This window comes from Nothoprocta perdicaria, unplaced genomic scaffold, assembly GCF_003342845.1.
Source record: "Nothoprocta perdicaria isolate Ctin4 unplaced genomic scaffold, notPer1 scaffold_133, whole genome shotgun sequence".
In the NCBI taxonomy this organism is placed as follows: Eukaryota; Metazoa; Chordata; class Aves; order Tinamiformes; family Tinamidae; genus Nothoprocta; species Nothoprocta perdicaria.
Window position 1 is genome coordinate 1,940,080 of NW_020454461.1, and position 17,579 is coordinate 1,957,658.

Consider the following 17,579-nt stretch of genomic DNA (forward strand, 5'->3'; position numbering starts at 1 on the left):
ACTAAGAATTTGCCTTATGTAACTACATCCCCTTTATATTTAAAGCTCTTGAACTTGATTCTTTTRCTCTTCCAAGTTACATTAACCCAATGCGTCTTGTGTAACAGAGGAGACAATGAGCAGATCTAGAAGCTTTAAATCATCACACTTCAATCAATATTGGAGGTGCCAGATAAGCTCCAAGTTCTCCATGCAAGCAGAAGATACAGCAGCATAGCAGAGCAAACAATTTCAAATATTTTCTTTCACAGTTAATGGAAAATTATGACAGAAAAGTCAAAGATCTCTGACTTCTTGCCATAAAAGAGGAAGTAATTCCAGCAAACARAAGACTGAAATACTGATTGTTGTTGCATGGCCCATGCTCTTTCTAACCCACTCCATCCCTCAAACACATAAAACAGAATTGAGTACTTAWATACATTCAGTTTTGAGATTCTTACCAGCATTTGAAATCCTCCTCTCTCTTTCCCATTCCAACTGTTCCCTTTCCAACTGTTCTTGCCGCTCTCTTTCTTGTCTTTCCCTTTCAAGTCGTTCAAGTCTTTCTCGATCCTGCCTCTCCTTCTCTTGCCTCTCCCTTTCCAGGCGTTCTTGCCGTTCCCTTTCTTGCCGCTCTCTCTCCAGTTGCTCCTGTTCTAGACGCTCTCTTTCAAGTCTTTCCCTTTCTAGTCTCTCTCTCTCCAGCCTCTCCCGTTCCATTCGCTCACGATCCAGCCTCTCCCGTTCCAGCTCCTTCTGCCTTTGTTGCTCCTGCAACTGTCTACAATTAGGAAAACAAGGGAAAAATTAAGCTGCAAAGTGAGAACCAAACAATATATCAAGTAACTGCTAGCAAGAAAAAAAAAAGGAAAAAAAAATCATAAATCTTGGCACCAGCCATAACCAAAGCATTTGTACCCACACAAAACTCTTTATTTCTACACGTTAATGTTCTGAATTGGGTAAAAGGTACATTATATTTACAGTAAAAAGAATCATATATTCAGTTTCCTCTTGACTAATTTAACATTCTGAGACACAGCTTTCAAGAGGTAAGAATAGAAAGCTGCTGATGATAATCCACTGACTGATGTAATCTTCCATGTTTGGGATATGTATGGAGTTACATTTGTTCTGTGGTAATTTATACTTGAAACAGTGAATACAACAACAGTGAATTAGCACTATCGCAATGGACATCAAAAAAACAAAACCAAAAATCATTATGTGTTACACATAAACTAGTTAGCTATTCTTTATTCAAATTTTACAGAAAGATCCAAATGCATCCTACAGTTATGCAAAACTAGCCTGAAAAATGAATGGAGTTCCAGTTCCTATTCATGCTTAACAAATACTGGCAGAAATTGAAACACCAGCTCAGTTTTAATGCACTATTATTATTCAAGTCCATTCTCTTACAGAATAACATTCTTCCTTTTTTTTTTTTTAAAAAAAGAAAATGCTGAATAAGCTGAATAAAATATGATAATTGCTGCAAGCAATTACCTCCCAGTTACACACAGCAAAAGGATTTTTTTTTTTCCCTGCTGAAATTGCTACCCAACAGTCTCAGAAGCTACAGAATAATTCTGCAMCTGTATCAGGTCTCCCCTCAGCTCCTGCTCTTACTAACATATAGTAAATTCATAATGGAAGCTGCATGCTAAAATATCACRGCTGCAGCATAAGATCTCACATACTTGATTTTTAGCCTTCAAATTCCTTAAAAAAAATAAACACCCACGTGCAACTAGTAGAGGATGTTTTAAAAGCTAAGATATAATACATATTTTCTAAATCTAACTACTTGTTTGGCAGACAAGTCCCTCCAATATTTTGTTTCCGAGGTCTGCTTTTCTCCTTTTAGAGAGCTATAAAGACGTAAAATGATCACACTTAGAATCATAGAATGCCGAAGGTTGGAAGGGACCTCAGAGGTCATCGAGTCCAACCCCCCTGCTCACGCAGGGTCACCTAGAGCATGCAGCACAGGGCTGCATCCAAGCGGGTTTTAAAGATCTCCAAAGAAGGAGACTCCACAACCTCTCTGGGCAGCCTGTTCCAGTGCTTTGTCACCCTCACAGTGAAGAAATGCTTCCTTAAGTTCCTGTGGAACTTCCGATGCTTCAGTTTGAAGCCATTTCCTCTAGTCCTATCCCTGCCCACCACTGAAAAGAGGCYGSCCCCCTCCTCCTCACTGCCTCCCTTGAGGTATTTATACACRCTGATCAGGTCCCCCCTCAGCCTCCTCTTCTCCAGGCTGAACAGGCCCAGCTCTCTCAGCCTTTGCTCAYAKGGCAGATGTTCCAGGCCTCTGATCATCCTGGTAGCCCTGSGCTGGACTCTCTCCAGCAGCTCCACATCCCTCTTGTACTGGGGAGCCCAGAACTGGACGCAGTACTCCAGATGTGGCCTCACCAGGGCTGAGTAGAGGGGGATGATCACTTCCCTCGACCTGCTGGAGATGCTTTTCTTARTGCACCCCAACTACTACAGAGAAGCAGCCCATTGTAAAAAAAAAAAAAAAAAAATGTATCCAAATATTCATATTTGGTCCTTAATCTGGGGCTGCAAAATTAACACCAAGCTGCACTGGCTTTCTACTAAGACACAGATTTTTTTTAAATATGTACAAAAAGCTTTTGAACAAATTGACCAACTATACCAATACCCTACCAAGAGGGGGCAGCAAAATGCCTTGCAAACATATTCTGTATGTTCCCATGCAGTAATATATAGGGAGAAAATACACCATCCTTGACGATAACTTATTCTATCTGTCTCAATCTTCCCCTCTTCATTAAGGCAATATTATTATTCTTAAAACAAGTAAAAAGCTTGTTCTTTGTGCTCATCTGTAACAAACAGTAAGAAAATAAATCTACATTTTTGGAGTAGTTTTAACAATTTTTACACAACTTTCAGACACAAAACCAGAAAGGGCATGGGTTAAGAGAGCAGCATGTCGGCCATGGAATCACACTGCTTCAATACATCGTAATGAGCAGGATGCATTTMGTAAATAAAAACAAAAATCTTAACAGTAAGCATAATGCAATATCATTTAATAAAATGTATTGTTATTCCAACTAACCTCTAGAAAGCTATTCTATTCTCTTTCGAGGAAGAATCTTTGGCAACTTCACTTTTCCTGCAGTAGTGATCCAATCTGACCAGCTATTTCAGTACCAAATGAAACACTTCACATACTAATAAATTTAGGGCACAATCTTTAGATGAAACTAAAAAAGTGCTACAATGCCCCAGAACACTATCCTCACTATCAGGGCTGCCTGAAAGTACAACAACATGAAAACAAGTAAAAATTATTAACAAGTTGAAAGTATTGGAAGAGGGAACAAAAATGTATCTTGATGCATTAAAACAGTAGTTGAATTAAAAAACTGGAATAGGTTCTGTTGAGAGGGCTTTTCTAAGTCTATGCTCCATATTGCTGTTTTTTCTTTCTTAAGAGCAGTTCCTTGCTTCTACAATTACCTACGGTAAAACCAAACAAACATCTAACACATCCATCAATGTAAAAAGTTGTGCTGCAGTGACTATGAGGACGTGAGCGGAGCCTCAGCATCCTGGAGCCTTCAGGGCTCCGAGCTCCTGCACCAGCTCCTCCGACCCTGCCTCAACATACAGAGCACCAAAGCACCGTGGTGTTTGGAGATTGGGTAGCACCAAAGATTTAGTCTGGACTGCTGGGAGCCCAAGCCCGTGGGCATGGGTGCCATTCGCCAAGATTGTTCTCTTCCTCCCACTGCTGAGTCATGGAGCAAATAAAGCAGCTGGCTGCCAAGAGGCTACACGAGACCCCAGCAGCTAGACAGACACCACCAACACCAGGTGCTAAGTGGACTCAGCTGCAAACTGAAGCCTTTTGTAGTCTGCAAAAAAAGCTGTTAGGTAGCAACTAAAAATAGGTGCATGCAACCTACCAGCATCAGTGCTAACTAGATAGGCCAATTTGCCTACATTGCTACAACTAATCATAGAAAGAGATCAAGAAGTGAGTGCTTTAACATGTTGATTATTTTCAACTAAGCTACTAGTTTGACTTTTAATAGCTTAATCCTCTAATCTTCTGCACAAATCTGCAAAGGTTTCTGCTGCGGCCATTCAATTTTGCAAGAAGTTATCTGAATAATAAAAGAGGCACATTAAATTTGCTTTACCATATTTAATCAGATATTTATTCAGCATTTCAAAATGGAGCATTTGCACCCTGAGCTCACCCTCCAGGACAGTCAAGAGAACCACTGCAAATGYATCACAAGGCCTACACAGTGAGGCTTTAATGTGCTACAGAGCGACTGTGCCTCACTCCTCACCTCAGAGCCCCAGCAGGGTGAGTTTCTCGSCTCTGTCACCTTCCCCCAATCTGAGTGTTACTGCCTCAGGTAAACTCCGCTCTTCCTAATCTAGGCTGACCTCCTGTTACGTGCTAAATGAGCTCTGAGCAACCTAACTGTGGCTTTTTAGGCTTTGAGAGCAGGCTTGACAGTTTTCCCAAGTGACAGGAGGTCTGGGCAACTTTTACTCGAGGGCACTTCAGGCTGTTCCTGAGAAACCCACGCCAGGGCTGGCCAAAATGAGCAAGAATTGGACGCTCTGCAARTCTGCTGCTCAGCCACGCATAATGCAAAGCTGGCCTGCTTAAAGCAAAGATGTTTCTGCAATGAGCTCGTATCCCTGTTCCTGAAGCTGATGATCATTTCTGACTTTCAGCAGCAGCGGACCCCAAGCTCCTTAAACCTAAGTGAGAGATGAGGCTGTTTCAATCACGTATTTTAAAAGTTTCTATCAAAGAACACTTTACACTTAAAGGAAAATTAAAAAGGTATTTTAGTTGTATGTTTGTATTCTGATTTTAAAAGAGTAAGTAAATCTAGAGGTCACTATCTGATAGTCATTTCCCAAGTTTAAGAACCTTACCCCACCAGTGCTGCAGGCAATCCCATTTTYGTAGGCACTAGCGTTAAGTCACCTGATACACTAGCACGGGGTTTACCATTCCTCCTTACCCACGAGAAGTGTTAAAAATAGGGCCCCCAAAATGGGATTACTTTGCATTTAGTTTTTATCATCCAAATCTGCAGTGACATCCAATTCCTCCTATAGAAAGTCACCTTGCATGGACACATCTCAACATGCATCAGCAGCAAGGCTCATTTTGTATCTCTTGTTTAGCAAAACGAGAAATAAGACCCGAGTGATCCCAGTGCATGCAGGAACAACTGCCTGTCCTCCTTACCCTCACACTTCCGTACTAACCCTCTTCTCTCCCCCTTAMCCAGCTCCTCCCCATGCGGCATCTGTCAAATTCCTCACTAAAGGTCTGGGAACACTGGATTGACCAACTACCTTTCTTCTTCCTTACGGGAAAACATTAGCTGGCCACAGTTTATTGTGCTGCATTTTATCTCACATGATTAATTATTCTTTTCTTCAAAAGTAGTTCTGAAGCTTTTCAAATTACCAAGGTCAAACTAATAGGCTTTCATTTCCTTGATCAAAAGGGATTTAAGGACTAACAACAAGCTTTTATGTTACAAGCTCAAAGTGCATTAGCTGGAAATAGGAGAATAAGAGAACAAACTCTGTTTTATCGGTCAATCMAAAACTGGTAATTAACCACTGCAATAAAGACATGAAAAAGCAACTATAAACCTGAAGGTTATTAAGATACAGGATTTCCAATAAAGAAAGGGATCTATTAATGCTCTTTCATCAAACCTCAACTAGAAACGTTACATATTTTTTCTTGCATTTCATGYCTTGAGTTATATTTTCAGGCTGGAGTAGGCACAGAAAACTACCAGTAGTATGATCAGGGAAATATATAACCTCCATAACATCTAACTAAGTTGCCCAGAAAGGACTTTAGGCTAACAAGGTTGTAGAAGACTGCAGCGCTGACAAAAAAATGTACTTGAACTTACGACAGCAGCTATGACTGCCTATAATYGTATATTTAACTGTACATCTACCAGAGGACCAGAGCTGAACATATAACTAGTTCCAGGCCTCCACAAATTCAAAACTGTCTGGCTTCTGTCTCGGAATATCAACACAAAGGTACAGGGGAAACATCTAGACATTGTTTCATTTTGGTTTCTTGGCCTTGATTCTTTTTAAACTCTTACACAAAGCAACAAGGCAACACCTGGCAGAAATAGAGTTGAGAGAGTCACCTGTGCTCTTCAGATTTTAGCAAAATTAAGAATTAGAAAAAAATCTGCCTTTGTGGACAAACCCCTCTTGGTTCTTGTTCTAGAAAGTACAGTAAGGACAGAACTAATTCCATGAAGTGGAATCACATTACAAAAAAAAAACAGAACGGCTTCTGATCCCAAATTTATGCCGAGTATTAAATAGAAAAATGTGAAGAACTGAAAATTCTCAAGAAAAGGTATGATTTCAGCATGTCTGTCTCTTCACTGGGAAAAAGGTCACAAGCTACAGCAGCACTTCTGAAGCAAGCAAGCTAGCAGAGCCTTTACACTATAGAGTAGCAACTAAACGACAGGATAGGATCTTTTTATATATTTTTTTCTTTCACTATTCCCACCTGTGGTTTTAAAACAGCTCAGGAATTATATGATACTATATATACAGCGCACACACGCACACAAAGCTATTAAAAGCATAAATCCTTGTAAGATATTTACAATTCACGATAAGCAGAAACTCGGCAAAAAAATATCTTTAACCTTTAAAAATAAAATGCATTCCTTTAAACCTTTCAATAAAACATAAAAAATGTCCCAGCCTCTGAACTAGTACTAACTAAAACCAAGAAGCCTCCCACAAGATGCTGTGAAAACTACACCGTGTATCAACACAGTTTTCTATCATAGTCACAAACATTTTATGCATTCTACTACAAGTTTCAACCCAATGTATGTAAGCAAACTTGAAGCATTTAACACTGGGGAAGAAAAAAAAAAATCTACTACTGAGTTTTGGGGTCATTTCCGAGTACTTACGACAAAAACCGGTCAACTTTTGGTCCATGATGCCCCTGAAGGCCAACWGGAGGCTTATAGACTTTCATTATTCCTTACAACCTACACACTTTCTCCGTTTGTGGTGTTCGTGGTCTCTTTATTTATGAAGCAGTGATGATTTTGTAGTTATTTATAAACTTTAACTCAATACATTTCCAAGTGTCACATTAGATACCAACTCAGTGACTCATATTCCTGACAACATATTTAACGTGGCTGGAAGAGAAGGTAAATTTACATGCCCGAGTAGCACACAGAGGTATGCCATGAACTAATCATATATCTTAAAATGGTATTTGGCATTAAGCATCTCCAAAGTTATTAGCAAATACATGTCAACTGGCGTTGCTCATGAACAGACAATTAGTGGAATTTGTAAACACTGCCTGCTACCATTCTTACAAAATGAAAAATGATCTGCTTCTATGAAAATGYTTAGTTTCTTAGAAGCAAAATCAAAAGCTGAAGTAGTGCATTTTTTTCCTCATGTTTTAAAGTCGATTACTATTATATTTAAATGAGTACAAATTAAGTAGATTTTCAGTTATCTTCAGGTACTTTGCAGTGATTTTTATAAGGAAGGCACAGAACACATATTAAGGTTTCAAGAAAAAAAGGTAATGAAGTTAGCAACTGGTCAGACTAAATGAATTCATTGACTATCTGATCTATAAATTTTGCCTTATAAAAAACCTCTGTTTTGGATTGTTCTTTTAGTGCTAGCAGCATGTATATACATTAACATATATACATACATAAATCTTTCTTGACAACATTTACTCTTCCCTACATTATGGTAATAAGATTATTATTTTCATCCCAATTTGGCAGCCTGGAAGTTGAAAGATAGCTGCTAAAAAACTCAAGAGCTTTGGCATACAGCTAGTTGAACTGCACTATAAACAACATAGTTATGACAATAAAAAGMCTGGAGAAGCATTTGAAATGTTTACCAAAATCACAGGCTCTGCCTAGGCAGCATGACACAAGAGGAACATTCTTTCCAAAGGCCACCTAGCTGCCAACTCAATCAAACACTAACAAAAGCACCCCCCCACTTTTCTTTTTTCTTTTATAAAAAAGAAATTGGGGGAGGAGGGAGGGGAAATATCAATCAAAAGCAGGACTGGACTTCAAAGAGTGCATTACACTAGATGCAAACAAGTAGAGCACACTGATCAAATGAGAAGTGAAACCGTAAGAACGCCAGCAGGTAATAGGGCCTCAGGGTGAACCCGATTCCAAAAGAGACTCACTTTTTTTCAGAAGAGATACTCATCTACAAGCCTTCTCTGAGAAGTATTTCAACATTAGACTTTTCAAATAATACAGCTTTTGAAAAGATCATGGAAGGGGAAAGGGGCAAAACAGAGTATTTTAGAAAGAAAAATACCCCCCCAAAAAATCTCAAATTGATATCATGACAGCAGGTTCACATGTGAACATATTAAATGCAAGCTTGTAATGAGTTTCTTGTTATTTGTTATTAAACAAGGAGTCCTGTAGACAGAAAAAAACCCTGCTTACATTTAAAAAGTGACAGATACTGTAAAAAGACAGACAGACATGACTCATTTTGATATCAATACTTTGTTCAACAAGTATCGCTAATTTATCACAAACTATTTTCAAAGTACAAACTGGGTTCTGGTGTCTACTGCATAAATAACTTAAATGCAAAATAGGAAAAACCTTTAAATGCCATTGTCAATTAGACTCAGTACGCTAAACTACTTCCCTGGTTTCCACTGACAACCATTAAGTGCATTTGCACTGTAAATCTCAACCACTTCACATTCATTCAAGAACCTTTTCCCTGCATCTGTGCTGCGTGTGACCTAAATTGCTACCAGGATCCCTCCTGGAAGGGAACAGTTAATCTCCTGGAAGCATTTTGATGGTAAAATAATCCAGGATTGCTTGTACAGGCAGTAYGGTTGAGACAACTCAAGGTCTTGGTCCTTTCATTGAGCTCACTTATCTACCACTACCCTACAGGACTATGTAGTTTCATATCCCCATACCCTAGATGCTGCACCTACAGCATTCGCCCTCATAATATATATATTTTTATATATTTATGCACATAGACACATATATATATGCACACACATATATAAATATATATACATACACTCACCACACACCCATGGAGCATGGGATAGGGTTCAATATCATCATGCAGGAGACACAAAGCTTAACCTGGGGGAGTGCCACAAAAAGGCTGTACAGCTCTAAGTGGCTTTTGTTAAGGACTTTTGATGAGATCAAGGCTGCTCCTGTCGCAGCCTTGTACCAGAACAGCAGCATACAGAGAACTAAAGATCCCCAGCGGGACAGCTGCCAAAGCCACTGTGGGACAACTGGTCAGAAATACAGGGATTACGCCCTGAGGGACAAACATACATAACCTAAAATTGCTGCAACTGAAAGCTTAACTACTAAAGATTATATAAATTTGTATGCTGAAAATGGAACCTTTTTTTCCTTCCCTAAAAGGACTAATAATATTTTATATTATATAAACATTGTTTTCATCTAGAGCACCCACATTCAGTAAGAAAAATTGTCATTCCCCTTGACAGTTTAGTTCTCTACTTCTGAAGGTTAGAGGCAAGTTTCCTCCTTGCTTGCCACACCGTCTTCCTCCTTTATAAGCAGCTGTCAAACTGAAGAGGCAACAGAGAGTGACTGGAAACCAATTAGTCTGCTTGGAAATAACTGAAATCTTTAAACCTTTCCATCTGATTTTCAACTTCATTTCATGACTGGCTGATAGCAAGAAGCCCCACGCTGCTCAAATAGGTACAGATCAAGAGCCTACAATCAAAGATTTTACACAGGAAGGCTGCAATAACAAAAACTTAATATATACAAATGTTATCCTAGTGGAGAGAGTACATGCAAGTCCTTGAAATTTTAGTTTGTCAACACTTAATGAAGTGTTACTCATTTTAAGTGAACAGCTGTTCACTTACAGCACCTTACCTTCTCTGGATTTCCAATTCTTCTTGAGATGGACCATTTTGTACTTGAGAGGGAAGCTGTGAATTTTGTCGAGGCAATGTTGGACCTGAAAGACGACAGACCATAAAATAAACAGCTGAACATTTACTTTGCAAAAAGAACAAAACCAAGAAACAGGATAGCCATTGCAAGATGTGACAGGAACTGTCCATTTCTATTTAAGCCACACAAGCTCAACAACAATATAATTCAAGCTCAATAATACGGCAAATAAAAACTGCACTGCAACAAATATTACCTTAATATTTGCAAAATGGATTTATTTCACATGAATGAAAAAGTTTCACAGAAACRCAAAATAAATTTCACATAGGACTGGACACAAAGAAAGCTTTGAAAAAGCACTCCCCATCTGAGATTTTCTTACAATGAAGAAATGCTCTGAGGAACAGAAAATGCTCAAAGAATTATAACACTCACCTAAATAGAACACTGGAAATGGAAARGAACAGGAGAAAAAAATATCAGCAACTTATTATCATACCAAGAATAGGAAAATAAAGTCTGTTTCCRAAGATCAGTCCAAAATTTACTACAAGATTTTGGCTTGTCAACTTGGATTAAAGAATGTTTTCACATTATTTGCTTATCCCACTGAGGAATAGAGGCACCTAACAAGCAAGGAACAAAACATGCACAAAAGGTGCATTCTGCTAAAGGCCAGAGAAGGACATGCAAATTAATTTGACTTTTCACAGATAAGCAACTGCGCGTTACACATCTTTCCAACTGAGTATGCTGGATCTTTCTTAAAAAAATCTGATTTGCTGACCAATCTTTTTTACAGACAAATTCTTTAAAAGGAATCAACAGAAGTGAAGGGCAGAAATCTGGAATGGAACAATATATATCCTGAACACTTAGTTGTATGTAAAACTGGGCAGGAATGTACCCTATCAATATAGGTAAGATTCTGGAATTTATGAGTAAAGAGAGAAGTTAAAATACAAGATGACTGTATCCAGGTTTGAAAAGGTTCCAAAGCCAAAGGGAATTGTAGCTTCTGCATACATTCCATCAAAGCAGTTGGAGAGAAGACACCTTGTAAGGAGATCTCACCCATCTCAAACATCAGAACGTAGCTGTTTGCTGCCCKAACTCGTGAAAGTCATCCAAAAACACAAAGAGACTAGGCGTGATACACTGAGGCATCAAGGATAGACAGCGGCCTTGGATTCACCACTCCGTCTCCTGTTTAAAGCTTACATGAAAGCATTCATTTACTCAAAAATAGCATGGGATTCTTTTCCACTGCACTCAAAGTCAGTGACTCCTGAAAATGCTAAGAGCACAGACTGACCTTTTACTCAACCCTGCAGTTAAAATCCTTTGGTTGTGCTATGCCCATATAGCTGTTCTATTATATCTAATATATTTTGGTATAATAAAACGCAACCTAAACATACAAAAGGCTCTCAAGAAAGAAGTACTAAGATATAATTTGGCTCATTCTCTGACCATTTCTTCTCTATGAACACGGACTGTTAATACCAGTATCCATTAGCTTGACAGTTAAAGGTGCCTTATGAACACTGCAAGGGACTTCAGAAAGAAATATTCASAGACACAACTGGAAAAAAATAGATTCTATCTAAAGATCATTTTAGCATCAGAGAACAGCACAAGCCAAGTAAGAGATGAAGCTGAACATACTATTCATTCTGGGTTTTGTTTAAGAAAAACCTGACATCTTTTTCTAAGGCCAGTACAGACTGTGCACTCCATGCTGTACCTTGAGAGACAGCACATGGGATATTCATTTCTTCAGCAGCCATCCCTGCTTCTCAGCTTATTCTCACCTCTGCATGACCTTCCTCTCTAACAGTTCAAGCAATTATATAAGAAGAGCTGGACTGGAAAACAATCCATTTAACATATCCTAGGGGAAAAACCTGGCAAGAAGTGACTTTACCAGCTAGATCAAGTATTTGTTCTGGTTCTTCATGCAGCCACATTACTGGTGGAGCACAGAACAGCGACAGGCTGCTGGGGGGCTGTGTAAGCCAACTCAGGTATCCCAAACACCACTATTTTAAACCACAGTTACAGCTGTAGTTTGTCAAGGTCCTGAAATCCATTTGCACCACAGATAGGCTTAACTCTATGGCACCTTCCATTCAAGAGCTCCATTTGCTGATTCCAGTTACACATCTTATAAAAGTATAACTAGCAAGCTGGAGACAGAAACACATGGCTTCTCATCTCCCCATGCCCTTAAGTGCATGGACTTCRTTATCTGCAACTACACTGTCTGCTTTGGAGTTTCACATCAAACTCTTTCCCTTTACTCCTCCTTTAATGTCACTTGGCTTATGTCAGCAGTATTGACATAGCACTTGACTGAAAACAAGTTCGTCACATTCCTAAGAGAATGATCCTAAAAAGCTAGCATCTACTGTCTACTACAGCACCTGCTGTTCAAAATGGAAATAACATATGGACTGTTAGTTATAAGTACTACAATGTATACTTTCAGTTAGCTTGACAGCATGGATGGGCGCTAGTAACGCAAGGACCAGTGGAGGGTCATTTGGGAGCCACTAGTTCTCCAATTGCCAAAAGTTTTCCTCATAGTGCTGCTTCCTGTRGCTGCAGAAAGCGAGCAAATGAGAACAGGCCTGCAGTTATTGTACCAGTCAAAACACAGCATTAAAAGAAGATCCTTTTTCAAAAGGAAAACATTTAGTAACTTTAGACAAATTTTGTCAATTATATATCACATYTGAGAACTCTAGCTCGAGAAGGGAAACTCTGTTTTTTTCCCCAGAGAATAAAAGAGTTTATAAACAACTCAGTATTTAATAATCTCATTTCATTTCTGACTAAATTAGTATCAGAGCTAAGCAGCACTTCAATTGCAGTCTTACATTCAAATTAAAGTGGGAATGATTGAAAACAGACAGCAAATTGATTTATATGGGCACAAGAGCTATATGGATAAGAGTATCCAGCTGTTATAAAATTAGCATAGAAAAGCATTCTGAGAAATTAAAGCATCACCACATTTTCTGTCTTTAAATCAAAATCGAGAGCTCAGGCTCATAAGAGTTTGTTATTAAATAGAGGACCTCTGAATTCACAGACTACAGCCAAATTTCACAGAAACAGGTCTTCCATGCAGCTGATCTTTGCACAGCAAGTTATAGATATGATTTTGTACAGCAAAGAAAAAGAAAAAAAGCAAAGCTTGAGATTCTTTATTAAGAGAACTGATGAAAAATTTTTCTAAGGATTATAACAGACCACTCCAGCACTCCCACAAAGAACACGTTCCAGACAACAAAATCACAGCAGAACTACCCTCCTGCTCTAGAATAACTTTTAAAATATAGTATGTGTGTATATATAYACACACASRYTTTTTTTTTTTTTTTTAAATAAAAGCAAAACATATATATATTTTTGGACATCTATACTAAGAGGTTATAGGAAAAATGACTATGTTGAAGTAATCATCTTCACTGGTCTCAGCCTCCTCCTCCTTTGAGCCAGAGCCGCTCCTCAGCGTTACCTCCGGCAGCGGCAAGGCTGGCAAAACTTGCRAAACTGGAACCGGTTTCCAGGTCTGGGCTTGGACTATCGGGGTGTATGAGCAAGAACTAAGAGACATTTGGAGGACACTAAGGAGTGACAGGCCAGCTACTGATGCCAGCACAGACCACACGGCCCAGCCTCAGGAGGACTGTGAACAGCAGTATTATAGAGAATTGTCACTTCTCAGGCACAGTACTAAAAGAATCATGACTGCCTTGGTATTTTCACTGTTATAGTTGCACGACACACTCTGTTTACAAAACCAGCAGATTTAATATAGCTGCAATTGCTACTGGAAATATTTTAAAGACAACAGTATGAACCCTCAAAAGCAAAACATATTAACATGCCCCAGTGTTTATTAAACAAGACTTTACCCACAAAATTAATATGTTATACTTCTGTGACTGCTGTGAGCTAGGTCAACTGTTAAATCTTAATGAAATTCCCCCAAAGTTTAACACTTTCTTGGTACACCCACCAGTTTGAGGATGACATAAATGAGAAACGCCACAACGTAATACGCAGAAGTGAGTAAAACTGAAAACTTGGTATTCTTCCCTCYATCTCTAAATATATCTACTAAAAATAATGATTTCAAACAAACAAAAAGAAATTAAAATAGAATAGACCTATTTTGTCCAATACAAAATTAATTGAAGTTGCTTTTATATTAGTATTTTGGCACATAGATCAGTGACAGTTGGAAAGAGCTATTACAGAATCTGGTAGCTACAAAGCTTTTCACTACACATCACACATTTAAAACAACAACAACAACAAGCCTTACAAGCAAACACTGAGGTATTATCCCATTTCCATCAGCACAGGGAACATTCCATCCCATCATTACCATTCTGACAGTCTCCTCCAGACGGCCAGAGCACAGCTTCCCACCAGCACTGCCTCATCGCAGCAGGACCGGTTTTCCCCTCAAAACAAATCCTACGTGTGATGGGAAGTGGAGCGGGACGGGGAGAAGCATTTGAGATTCTCCTCCCCACACCAACACCCTTTCCTAGGTAGAGTTATCACTTCAGTTTCTCACAGTCTCTACACGTAACCCGATTAGGCAACTCCAGTTTTCACTGCAGTTCGCACTTCCCAAAGACACTGAGTTATTCACTCTATGATATGAGCAAATGCATTCCCCTATCAGTAAGGGCTTAATGAACTATCTTCTCTGTARAAAAGTGGGAGCCCACCCAGCTTCTATAGCTCTGGATAAAGGAGCACCTTTTCTCAAATGTGTTTGATTAATAACTGAACAGCCTAATCTTACGCATTACTAACAATTTSAAAGAGATCTAGCCTCAAGTTTGTTTCCAAGATTTGATTTACAAAATAAACAGGACCAAGAATTAAAAACTTAAGCTTTCTCTTCATGCTAAGTTGTACCTGTCATTATCTATCCAGAACATGCCAAAAGCATTTCAAACTACAACCATACAATAGTTAAAGACAYATCAAATGTCAATGTGAATCCTCCATGCATGCAATTAGATTAGAAAGGCTGAAAACAGGCTTAGTTCAGGTGTGTGAGATCTTTCAGTTAGTTATTCTTTTGATGCTTCCACCTTCTGTGATAAAYGATGCAAAGATCATCCCTAAATGCAAATTACAGATTTAAAAATATCACACTTACTTTCATTTTCCTTTTTCTTAAACATTAGAGAAATTTCTCTCAAGTACCTTATTTCCCTTCCTGAAGCTTTTGCTCTCTTGTTCCAGAGTCACTGGGATTGTCATGCTGAACTCAACCTAATGCTGATAAAGTTTTCCTTGGGATGCYCAAACCCTGACGAAAGCATCATCTTCACACCATCAAGACCAGCTACTGAATATCCAACCCATGCTGAACAGGACAAAGTCAGATCTTATCTTCAAATAAGTTCTCAAAGCAAGGGCACATTCCTGCAACTTCTGAACATCTTGGACTATTATTTAAGGAAATGAGAAAAATCTTTCAAACTCTCCCAAAGTGAGTACTAAAGCCAAGAGTGGGTTCATTTGCTGTAAATCTAAGCAGTATGGAACAGAAGTCTGTAGCTTTAATAATTTGGTTAACCTTAAAATTCATGATTAAGGAGCAGTCCTCAATGAACCCTGTTCTGGATTTGCCAGCMGTCTATGATCTGCTCAACTATGCTCTGCTCAAGCTAGCAGTAAAATAGTGTATAGCTGCATAGCTAACTGCTAATGCAATCGTTTAAAGCAGAACCAAGTGAAAACCCCTTTAACTGTTACACTGATTTAAATAAACTGAGTTCAAGCAGAAGAGAAATTATGACGATCACGTAATGTCACAGCATTGCAAATCACCTAGGGAGGGAAAAACTAATTTTAGGCTACAGCGTATTTCAAACAATTTCCCTGACAAGGCAGATATCACTTCAGAGGCCTCTGAGACAAATATGTACTCTCTTTCCTAAAAGAGAACTGCCACTCACATTAAAGCCTTTATTCCACTGCAGCTTCAAACACTTTATTCCACGGTCTAAACTGATTAGAATGACAAAGCGGCTGTCACGGCGCGTGCGATGGCTCCGCACATCAAACCTCTTTGCTTTTACAGATCCACTAGAGGGAGATCCTAAATTAAACAATGTCAAATTATAGCCACATAAAACAGGCCAGGATCCCAGTCCCAAGGGGAAATCAACTGCATTTTTCAAACACACACAAGAGCTGCAGACTGTTACTGTGTGTGTGAGGAATATGAGCGTTAACACTTCACTTTTAAACCAAAAAAGATGTCAACAAAAACATTTTCAATATTCCTCAGAAGTCACTTAGGTTTCTATGAATCTCTAGAAAGTTCTAAATTCATCTATAGCTTTAGAAATTTCAGACTAGTTTGCTAGGTTATGATGAAAACTGTTTTTCCTTTAATGAATAAAATGTAACTATTAAAAGAAAACTAAATAAAAATTATCAACATGAGAAAACTAGGCAGAAAGATTGATTTATGGAAGACACTTCCACTAGAAGGCTTCAAGGTTTGAATCACAGATGAAGTTACTCAGATCAAATTTCTCTGTTTTATTTGAACTGGAGATTTTAAACACAGTTTTAGATGAGAAACATAGCAGTTTGCATAGATTATTACAGACAAGTTATACTCTTCAAATACRAACTTCTGAAACAGATACCACATGAGACTGCATGTATTCGTAGTTTAAAAAACAAAATCTCAGATAAATCAGAAAAGGATAAAGTATATAAAGTACTGATCTTCATATATTACTACAAATTCCTTCAGTAACATACCCTTCTCTAGGACTTTTAATGGAGTTCTTTTTTAAAGGCAATTTTGTTTTTAAGAACCAAGGAATTTAGTGTCAGGCAGTTTAAGCAGACCTAAAACAAGCAGATAACACTAGACTTTCTGAGCCAGTGACCTGTCAACTTAAATATTTGGTGATGCCAGAAATGCCAGAAAAAAGTTTTTGAAAGGCCCTGCACATTATGCTCCCGCATACTCAGTGCGGCTACAGAGCGCAGAAAGCCCTGCATGGATGACTAAACAGAACAAAGCTTTTTAAGACCTACGAACACAGGACTCTTGAACTGTACAGAAGCTAAGYAGCACAGTTTTGTTTTCAATTAAACACATGCATTTAGTATACTAGTTAAACACCAGAGCATGATGCATCTCAGCTGCATCAAATTTTGGTGAATCTTCAATGAAATACAACAGGACCTGTGAGTCAAACTAGTTATTTGAAGCAGTTCATGTCCCTGGGCATGTGTAGTTCACTGACACCAAGGATCCATTTCTAACTGTAATTTCTGTATGTTATTCAGAGACCAGAAAAGAAATGCATTAAGCTTGAGCAAAGAACCTAATAAGGGTGTTTCTGAAGCACAAGCTACACAGTATTCTATTTCCATTACCAAAGTGGTCACATTCAGAAAAATATTTGATAAATCTCTTTTAATTCTTATGGTGACAAGGGTCAAAACCAATAATATGCAGACCACATACTGACGAACCTGCCAGCTGATAAAAAT

General features: G+C 38.6%; 1 protein-coding gene across 4 annotated transcripts in view; it reads right to left on the reverse strand.

The window, feature by feature from the left end:
• Positions 1 to 17,579, reverse strand: part of ENAH (ENAH, actin regulator) — a 76,129-nt gene that overhangs the window by 15,854 nt on the left and 42,696 nt on the right. For 3 of the 4 annotated variants that reach the window (XM_026033781.1, XM_026033780.1, XM_026033779.1), the window contains exons 4-5: positions 9,993 to 10,077; positions 444 to 763 (exon numbers count right to left, since the gene is read on the reverse strand). In XM_026033781.1, coding sequence (XP_025889566.1) covers positions 444 to 763; positions 9,993 to 10,077 — 405 coding nt within the window. Of the gene's footprint in view, positions 1 to 443; positions 764 to 9,992; positions 10,078 to 10,451; positions 10,464 to 17,579 lie in introns of all 4 variants that reach the window. The other variant, XM_026033778.1, reaches the window with a different exon arrangement.